Below are 10,603 nucleotides of genomic sequence, written 5' to 3' on the forward strand. Positions count from 1 at the left end.
AGTAGGAACATATGCTTTTTTGAGGAAGACAGATTTTTTAAAAATAAATTTTTTTGTAATAAGAGTTCTAATTCATAAATTAAAGATATTTTGAACACAGATTTTTTTTTTTTTTTTTTTTTTTGGCTGAGCACAGGGGACTTTATTGATGGTACACGACAAGGTGGGGCTCCCTAGGCCCCTCCCTCTTCAAGGGGTCTGCATGGAAACTGTGAGGAGGAGCAATTCAGAGTGGTGGGGGACTCAGTGTGGCAGGGACTCCCTAGCAGTGAGGGCCTTTCTTCCTCTCGTGTTCTCGCTGGGGCTGGTGGTCCAGGGGTCTTACTCCTTGGAGGCCATGTGGGACATGAAGTCCACCACCCTGTTGCTGTAGCCAAATTCATTGTCATACCAGGAAATGAGCTTGACGAAGTGGTCGTTGAGGGCAATGCCAGCCCCAGCATCGAAGGTGGAAGAATGGGTGTCGCTGTTGAAGTCAGAGGACACCACCTGGTGCCCAGTGTAGACCAGGATGCCCTTGAGGGGGCCCTCTGACACCTGCTTCACCACCTTCTTGATGTCATCATATTTGGCAGGTTTTTCCAGACGGCAGGTCAGGTCCACCACTGACACGTTGGCAGTGGGGACATGGAAGGCCATGTCAGTAAGCTTCCCGTTCAGCTCAGGGATGACCTTGCCCACGGCCTTGGCAGCACCAGTAGAGGCAGGGATGATGTTCTGGAGAGCCCCACGGCCATCATGCCACAGTTTCCCGGAGGGGCCATCCACAGTCTTCTGGGTGGCAGTGATGGTGTGGACAGTGGTCATGAGTCCTTCCACGATACCAAAGTTGTCATGGATGAACTTGGCCAGGGGCGCTAAGCAGTTGGTGGTGCAGGAGGCATTGCTGACGATCTTGAGGCTGTTGTCATAATTCTCATAGTTCACGCCCATCACGAACATGGGGGCATCAGCAGAGGGGGCAGAGATGATGACCCTTTTGGCTCCCCACTGCAAGTGAGCCCCAGCCTTCTCCATGGTGGTGAAGACGCCAGTGGACTCCACCACGTACTCAGTGCCAGCATCGCCCCACTTGATTTTGGAGGGATCTCGCTCCTGGAAGATGGTGATGGGATTTCCATTGATGACAAGCTTCCCGTTCTCAGACTTGACAGTGCCGTGGAATTTGCCATGAGTGGAATCATACTGGAACATGTAGACCATGTAGTTGAGGTCAATGAAGGGATCATTGATGGCGACAATATCCACTTTACCAGAGTTAAAAGCAGCCCTGGTGACCAGGCGCCCAATACGACCAAATCCGTTGACTCTGACCTTCACCTTCCCCATGGTGTTTCAGGGATGTGGCTGGCAATGAGAGGCAGGAGACGGCTATCTGTTGAACAGGAGGAGCAGAGAGCCACAGATTTTTTTTTAAATTATTTAGATGGAGTCTTGCTCTGTCACCCAGGCTGGAGTGCAGTGGCGTAATCTCTGCTCACTGTACCTCTGCCTCTGGAATTCAAGCAATTCTCCTGCCTCAGACTCTCAAATAGCTGGGACCACAGGTGTGTGCCACCACACCCAGCTAATTTTTGTATTTTTAGTAGAGATGGGGTTTCACCATGTTGGCCAGGCTGGTCTTGAACTTCTGACCTCAAGTGATCTGCCCACCTCGGCCTCCGAAAGTGCTGGGATTACAGACGTGAGCCACTGCACCTGGCCTCTGAACATCGAATTTTTTAAATGGTAAAGAAGGGTATACATTTTGGTAAATCTCATTTCTGTTTTTATCTCTGAGCACAGATGGGTTTTTTCCCTGGCTGCAGTCATACTGTAATTTGAAGACAGGATTTTTTGTGTGTGAGAATTTCTATATGAAACAATTTGCCATCCTACTTAAAAATATAGCTTTATTGATGTAATAAATTTTGCCTTGTGAAAATAAGCTTTCACATCTCATATATTATCTATTTATTTCAACCCTTCAGTTTTTATTTGAGGGCTTAGATGGGAAGGGATTTCTCCATGTAAAAAATAAAAGTAACCACAATATCATTATCCAGGTTAACTGCAGAAATTCCATTTGGTCAATCCTAAGAGTCTCATCATAGGGCTGAGTATCTGAATTTCCACTTCTACTTTCATTCCTTCCTTTCTTCATTCAGTTTACAAGTCTTGAATGACTGTAACGTCGAAGGCACCATATTAGAAGTTTTAAGGCACAAAGTATGAACTGATCTTTAACCCCAAGCAGCTTAGACTCTATTGGTGGAAATAAGAAACACAGAGACAGCCAGGTGCAGTGGCTCATGCTTGTAATCCTAGCACTTTTGGAGGCTGAAGCAGGCAGATCACTTGAGGCCAGGGGTTCGAGACCAGCCTGGCCAACATGGTGAAACCCCATCTCTACTAAAAATACAAAAATTAGCTAGGTGTGATGACGGACACCTGTAGTACCAGCTACTTGGGAGGTTGAGGCATGAGAATCACTTGAACCCAGGAGCTGCAGGTTACAGTGAGCCAAGATCATGCCACTGCACTCCAGCCTGGGCGACAGAGTGAGACTCTGTCTCAAAACACACACACACGCACATGCTCACATGCACTCTATAAATGAAACTGCCCTGAGTGGCATGCTCAAAATGACAGAGGAGTTTTAAGGAGGAGCTCCAGAAAGCAATTGTGATCTGTGATGTGCCCCTGGAGGATGAAGAGGATTTTAGAGAAGAGAGATGGGATAAGAAAGGCATTCCAGGCCAAAGGCACATAGGAGAAAGAAAAATGGGGACTGTAGGTAACACCCCTGATGGGCACCGAGGAAGGAGAACTGTGCAGACCCCAGGCACAATTAGTGCCTGAAGTATAACTCACTGCTTACTTATATCTAGCTTATATATATAATCATACTTAGTCCCATATAATCTTTTGATATAATCACATAACTTACTGTTTACTATATCTAGCTTATATATATATAATCATACTTAGTCTCATATAATCTTTCTATATAATCATATAGGTATTGTAGTCGGAGCTGTACCGACACATTTAGTGCTGATTTATATAATCCTTCTATATAACCATATAGTAGTTTGTAGTAGGAGGAATGCCTAGAGCAGTCACAGAACAGAAGCAGTACATGGGAAAACAGCCAGACCAGGACAAGAACCAAAGACCCAGGCGGTGGTGTCCCTGCCCGAAAGGGCATATGCTGTATGGCAGGCTTGGAGCAAGAGCCTCTCCTCCTGATAAAGGAGTTGTAGTACCTTGCATCCAGTTCCTGTAAAACGTAGGCCTCAGGCCTGAGATTCCGCAAATAACCAAGGGAGAAGAACCCCTCAGGTGTGACCAGTCATGTCGGCTGTACACTCTGTCAATCTTTTCTCGATTCCGTGCAAGCTCAAATCATCCTCCCATAAATATCTTAAGAAAAGAGCACAAGTCTGTAAGCTCCCACTGCATTGGCTTACAGTATCCTTCTATTAGAAATCCTTTGACGTCTCCAGCCCCTAGATAAGAAGTGGTGCACACGACACCTGTTGCATACAGCCCACCTCCTTGCCTCGGTAACCTAATGGGGGTGGACCCCTTTTCTGTACATGACCCTCTACTACTGCACATAGCATGACCCCCTACTGCGCAAGGCCCACCTCTCTGCCCAGGTGACATAATGGGGTAGCACCCTCGCTTGTGACTCACGTGATTATGTATGCCTATCACTAAGCCTATAGATGATGACCTCACTTACGACCCTTCCCCCTACTTGTACCTAATAAATACAGACGCTTCTGCATATTCAGGGCCTAGCCTGTCTTTGCTCCTAGGTGGTGTGGCACCCCAAGTTCAGATGCTCTTCACCAGTTCTTCAGTGTCTGTCTCTTTACTTCTCAGATCCTGCACCTCGGCACAGCATAAGGGACACCTCACGACCCTGTGGGGCCCAACAGCCCTACACGTACAGCTAGGGCTTCATCTGAAACTGGAAGAGGACTGCCTGCAGCAACTCACTTTGTAAAGCAAAAACTCACTTTATAAAGCAATTGTTTTCAATGGAGAGAAAAACTGTTAGAGGCTTGAGAGACTCAGACATGCAATATCAATGCTGTTTTTCCTACACTGCTTTCAGACATTAGAGTTTTATAGTTATGAGTAATTGTTTTAAAACCTAAACATCACTGATCAAATTGATTGTTATTACCCCTACCTTTTTCACACCATCACCCTCCTTTGGCATCTTATATATTACTGTCATCCCTATCTGCCATTCTAGCTAAACAGCTCTATTGGGCAACTAATTTTTTAATAGAGTTATGATCAATTGATTAAGTTATGATCAATACCCCTCATATTATAAATCATGTTTTTTAATTGATCACCTTATATGCTATTTGCTCTAAATTTTCCCTGTAACAAAAACACCTAATATAGACAAGTTTTAAATTTAGCTTCCAGAACAAAGAGGGTCTTGTACTATAGAATCATCTCTGTGTTGATAACAGACCAAGCTCTGCTGAGTTCATGAGTTCCCCAGATTTGTTGAGCAGCAGGACAGCATGCTCTGAGGATCTTTAAAATAAATATAGACATATTGTAATTATTTCCTGGTTCCACACCCTCATGTGTGTCTACTAGCTTCTCCACTTGAAGATCCAGCAGTCACTTTAAATTCAACACACTCACTTCACCCACCCATCCCCAGTTTATTTTATGTTTTACTCATCCTTGTAAATATTACAAAACTGCATTAGTTGTTTAGAACCTCTATTTGAAGGATGTGTGGCTAAATGGACAAAACACAGGTTTCTGGATTAGAGAATCCGGTTGAAAATTGTTCTGACCCTCTGAGCTTTAGTACTTTAATTTTGCCTTAAGCAAGTTTTTCTCCCTGAGTTTCAATTTCCCCTCATATAAAATGGGGCTAACAGCAAAGCCTACTTCACAGGCTTGCTTTTGATAATCAAATAGATGTTTGTGAGGGCATGTAGAAGCCTTAAAGTGGTAAAAAGCCACTTGCATTGGTAATAATGGTAACATTTATGATCCTTCAGAATGTGAGATTCCTGGTGAGTAAAATAACTTATGTCAAGACTTGCTGCTAAGCTACCCAAGGAGACATTCATAACTGGGGAGAATTTGTCATAGTCCAGAGTCCAGCCTCATTCTCATTCATTCTTTTCAGTGCTCCTGGCTTGATTATTCTTTGGGCAGTGAAAACATCGTATTTGACCTAAACTGATTGGGTCATGCCCCTTCTTAAAATTTACCAATAGCCTGCATCGCTCCAGAGTCCAGAATCTTCGCATGGTCCACAGGTTCTGCCACCTTATTTTACCCTGCCCATTTCTCCAGCCACATCACCTGCAATTCTCCCTCTCACTAGCTTGCTGATCTTTTGTTTTCCCAGTTACCAAATTCTCAAATTAACATCTTTCCCCAACCCATCCCTTGTCCTGGCTATTCTTGTGCCCTCTCTTCAAACTCAGCTGAAATGTCACTTCCTCACAGACACGTTTCCTAGCTAGCAAAGGTAACCCATATTTCCTCTGTTGGAGCACTACAATTCTCCTTCACAATACTCATCAGACTCTAAATAGTCATTTGTATCATTTGTCTTCCCCACCAGATTCCCTGTCTTCTGTGTGTCACTCAGATGATCCCATCTGAACAGGCTAGACCATCTAGAAAATAAAGCTGACTTTGTAGGCTACCTGAATAACATGACCACCAATCCTTCCCCTATGAAATGAGCTGGAAGTTTAGTATTTCCCAGGGTCCACTCCCTAGAAGTTCTAGAGAATCCCCATGGTAGCTTACTTTCCTCCACAAATCAGTTCTGCTTTCACACCAGCTGGTGCCTGCTTGGAGAATGAAAACTCAGGAGCACTCTTCAAGGCTAGGTTGACTGGCTCTACCAGGCTAGATGTCCTTGACCAAAAGTTTGGAAGGATTACAGAGACCTTCAACTATATAGCCAGGAGGGTGAGGCAGGAGGGTTAGTGAGATCAGCCATACCCTCCACCTAGATCATCTCCTGAGCTCCTGCTGTTGAGCCTTGGATTCCCATCCAGAAGACCCCTTCCTAGTGGTGAGCCACACTCATTGTGCCCTCACCTGCCTATCTGACCTCAGTCTGGACCACCCCAGGTCATCAAACTTCTTTGACTAACTAAATATCAAAGTATATCAAAGAAGAATAGTCTTGATTGATCCCCGAATCCCTTTTTTCTTCTAGGATATTTTCACCCCTTGAATATGATGGAGGAAGAGTAATGGAGGAGTTCTGCCCAGCTTCTGTACCCAAAACCTGGGGTAGAGGTTAATGCCTAATTCTGCTACCAACAACCCCATGAGCTTGTCTAGCCAAACATAATCTCATTGTTTCTTCAGATGTGTTAAACCTACCAATTATGCTACAACCAAACTTTGTTAGTTCTTCAGGCGGCACATAATCTGATTTCCATCTCCACCCCATGCCCCAGCTGGCCAGACCACCATCACCTCACCTGGTCTGTGCCTCATATTGCTGCATTTCGGTCCCATTCAATTCACACACCACACAACAGCCAGAATGATCTTTTAAAAAAGCAAAGCTTGGACAGGAATGGTGGCTCACACCTGTAATCCCAGCATTTTGGGAGGCAATGGCGGGCAGATCACGAAGTCAAGAGATTGAGATCATCCTGGCCAACATGGTGAAACCCTGTCTCTACCAAAAATGTCAAAATTAGCCAGGTGTGGTGGTAGGTGCCTGTAATCCCAGCTACTTGGGATGCTGAGACAGGAAAATCTCTTGAACCCGGAAGGCGGAGGTTGCAGTGAGACGAGATCATGCCACTGTATGCCAACTTGACAACAGAGTGTGACTCTATCTCAAAAAAAAAAAAGCAAAGATTGTCAGATAAGTCATCTGCTTAAACTCCTCCATGTCTTCTTATTCCCCTTATAAGTCATCTGCTTAAACTCCTCCATGTCTTCTTATTCCCCTTAAAAAAAGATCCAGAAGGCACAGTGTGACCCCCAAAGCCTTGTATGGTCTGGCCTCTGCTATCCTTTTCCTTATTCTCTCCTGCCACAGCCATTAATTAATTAATTAATTAATTCAGTATATATCTGCTAAGCCTCTGTGCCAGGTGCTGAGGATACAGTAGTAAACAAAACTTGTGGGATCTTTGCCCTCATGGAACTCACATTTTAGTTGGGGGGAGACAATCAAAGAACAAGAAAATGGATAAATAGATATACTCAGATGGAGATAGCTGCTCTGAAGAAGAAAGAAGCAAGCAAGGAGATGAGAGAGAGAATACTTGGGGTGGCAAGATGCTACTTTAGATTGGGTTGTCAAGAAAGGTCTCCCTAGGGTGGTGATATTGATTTGAAGCTAAATGACAAGAAAAAATAGTCTTTTGAAAATGGGGGAAAGGAAAGAGTAAGTTCAAAGGCCCTGAGGCAGGAAGTGGGGGTTCATCTGAAGGAGGAAAAGATGCAGCAGTGTGAGTGGAATGAGGTTGATGTGGGAGGAATGAGAGGAGGGAGAAGCAGAGAAGAAGGGAAGGGCCATGTGCCACCAACTTTTTAAATGATGGTTAGGAATTTGGGATTTCCTCTGAGTTCTTCTGGTTTCTTAGGCACACCTGTTTTCTCCCTGTCCAAATCCTTCTCACATGCCTCTCCTTAAGATGTTCTCCCCTGCTTTGTTCTCCCAGCTAACTACTCCTCTTTCTTCAGGGCTCTGGCAAACATGTCCCTCTCTCCTTATCAAGATGTCCTTGATAAATACTCCCTTAGTTTGCACACATTTCATTCATTCATTCATTCCACAAAGATTTAATGAGTACCTGTCATGTGCCAGGCATTGTTCTAGCCTCTGCAGATAGAATTAAACAGATTTCATCAAATTAGAAAGTATATTTAGGATTATATTATGGGAAATGTGGTTTATGTGGGATACCCTATCCTACCCTGTGGAATTCTTTCTTGGAGAATTCCTTCAGAGAATAGCTCAAAGAGATAGCTGTTCTCTGGAGCAGCAGAGGCACAGGTACTTCTTTTAGTGGGGCATCAGGCTAAAAGAGATGCATCTTATGAGATGCAGGGGGCCTAGAAAGCAGCAACTTCAAATTGGTCCTCATGCTAATGACAGAGGCTGATGCAAGACCTCGCTGCTTATCACATGGTCAGCACTGTGCATTCTAAAGTTTATTTAGTGACACAAGTGAGTTCTCTTAATAGTCCCAGGAAGGACACATGATTATTAGTGAAGAGTGGCTGTCCCCAAGCCCCTTGGGGACTTAAATAACAGTGACTTCTGAAAAAAGTCACTCTAGAAACCCCCTGGATTGCAGAATTACCCTCTGGGAAACAGTAGCAGCCCCCAGAGGGTAATTCTGCAATCCAGGGGGTTTCTAGAGTGACTTCTTTCAGAATAAGCTCCTAGGAGTTTAAAGACAAAGATAGTCTTTCATATATTCATTCAACAAACATTTTGGTTAAGTGTTCTGTGAATGTGGCATTCACCTAGGTTGCTTGGGTGCAGCAGTAAATAACAGACATGATTCCTGAACTTGTGGAGTTTACATTCCACCAAGGGAGACAGACATCTTACAATTACGAAGCTCCAACTGAGCAAGGACAGAATATTCTGAAGCCACATCTCCAGGGGCCAGGTTTGTCTAGGGAAGGGCTCCTGTCTAAATAAAAATTTAAGCCATCCAAAGTCAGCATGTCAGTCACATTCTGGTGCTCAATCTTGCAAGATCCCTCAAGAAGAAATGTCATGTTGGTGAGTGGGAGTGGTCTGCTTCCCAGGCTACCATCCTGGAACCTGGTCCTGACTGTGGGGCCCAGGGACAACCCCATCAATGTGAGTCCTGGAATTTCTCAGGGAATCTGATCAACCCCACACGAGGGAACAGGGAAGGGGTGTTGGGAGGCAGAGTGTCCTGGAGAGGTGAAAAAGGGATTGAGGCCCATGTGGGACTAAACCCAGGCTGGACAGCACTGCCAGTCCTCCTGGAGAAGGGTTTAGAAAATTTTGAGGAAGGTGCATTAAAGTGTAGGCCCTCTGATGTGTGGATGCTAGTTCCTAGGTGATCTGGGATTAATGTCAACTTCAGAAAGCAGAGTAAGAGATGGACAGTAACATTTGTTTTGAGTATGCCCTGCATGCCAAGCACCATACAAGACACTTGCTTCATTTGACCCTCACAGCACTTTGTGAAGTAGGTAATATTATCAAACTCATTTTTCAGATAAGAAAACAGTGTCCCAGAGGGATTATGTGACTTCTCTCAGGTCACCCCATGGTGGATCCAGGCTCTAAAATGTGTTCTCTAGCCAGGCATGGTGGCTCACATCTGTAATTGCAGTACTTTGAGAGGCCAAGGCAGGAGGATCACTTGACCCCAGGAGTTCAAGACCAGCCTGGGCAACAAAGTAAGATCCCATCTCTGCAGAAAATCAAAATATTAGCTGGATGTGGTCGTGTACGCCTGTAGTTCCAGCTACTTGGGAGTCTGAGGCAGGAGGATTGCTTGAGCCCGGGAGGCAGAGGTTGCAGTGAGCTGAGATCATGCCACTGCACTCCAGCCTGGATGACAGAGTGCGACCCTCTCTCTAAAAAAATAAATAAAAATAAAATAAAATGTATTTTCTTTCTATACCCTAGGTGACTGCCATGAAGGGTCCTATTACAAAGGCATGTATTATTTCTCTGGAAGGAGTGTGTCACTCTGGTCACTACACATTCTCTGACCGAGTATACTACACACAAAGTCTCTGTGTCTAGGCTTTGGCCATGGCCCAAAGCCCTCTCTGATCTCTGACAAAACAGAAAGCTAGGAAGTATCCTTCCCTGGTTTATATCCCATGGTTCTGTGGCTTCCAAATTCCTGACATAGGCCCCAGGACTCCACCTGTGCCTGGTAATTCCCTGCCTGTTGTTTTGGGAAGGTTCAGCTCACACATGGAATGAGCCCGAGCAACTCTCTGAACAAGTTTTAAATCAAAGGAAGAGCAATCAGGATAGGTGATGGAGAGTTTATTCAGAATCTGACAGGAAACCAGGTTAAGATAATTCTGCGTCAGTCTGTGGTATTGTTAATGATTATTCTGGCTTGCATTCTCATTGGTTGGAAAAGATTCTAGGGGAAAGTCATTAAAGTGGGGTGTGGTTGATGAAACCCTGCACCTAGGCAAGGGGCACACTGGGATTTAAGGATAGCTACATGACTAAGCCATTGTTTCAACACTTTCACCAGAAGCCCTGAATAAGAGATGGTTTCAGCTCCTGAGAGGTGTTGGCTTGGGGTCAGGGAAAAGCTTCACTACTTTTCCATCTCGGTCTCCTCCTCTTGAGCCTCCATCTTTTCCCCTGACCCACTGTTTATGACACCATAAATAACTACAAATGAATCAATGAAAAAAGCTCCTGTGAAGGCAGAAAGTCAGGATGTTCATCAGAGGGAGGTGAATGGGAAGCCCCATTTCCTTCTAAATACAACATCCTGAGAGAAAACATCTGGATGGTGTTTAAGAATGAGACAAAGTGTCCCAGGGTATCCAGTGGTTTCAGCAACATTTCAAGGCTGAGGTAGGTAAGGTGCTAAGTGTCACCATTAAGCAA

The 10,603-nt window shown here is 44.7% G+C and overlaps 1 protein-coding gene across 2 annotated transcripts; it reads right to left on the bottom strand.

The window, feature by feature from the left end:
- Positions 1 to 245: 245 nt before the first annotated feature.
- On the bottom strand, positions 246 to 1,329 carry LOC105710113 (glyceraldehyde-3-phosphate dehydrogenase-like). Of its 2 annotated transcripts, XM_064365746.1 has the most exons (2): positions 1,201 to 1,329; positions 246 to 1,146 (listed from the first exon to the last, which is right to left on the bottom strand). In XM_064365746.1, exons 1-2 carry the CDS (start codon positions 1,327 to 1,329, stop codon positions 322 to 324), a joined length of 954 nt encoding a protein of 317 aa, XP_064221816.1. In that variant the 3' UTR covers positions 246 to 321. The 2 variants fall into 2 exon arrangements, with proteins under 2 accessions (XP_064221816.1, XP_064221815.1); XM_064365745.1 differs by having other exon boundaries at positions 246 to 1,329.
- Positions 1,330 to 10,603: the final 9,274 nt, after the last annotated feature.

This window comes from Aotus nancymaae, unplaced genomic scaffold (assembly GCF_030222135.1).
Source record: "Aotus nancymaae isolate 86718 unplaced genomic scaffold, 86718_ANA_hifiasm-v0.15.2.pri h1tg000062l, whole genome shotgun sequence".
NCBI classification, from domain to species: Eukaryota; Metazoa; Chordata; class Mammalia; order Primates; family Aotidae; genus Aotus; species Aotus nancymaae.

Coding starts and splice junctions, on each gene's coding strand:
- LOC105710113 (XM_064365745.1), bottom strand. CDS start 1,329: ATGGGGAAGGTGAAGGTCAGAGTCAACGGATTTGGTCGTATTGGGCGC.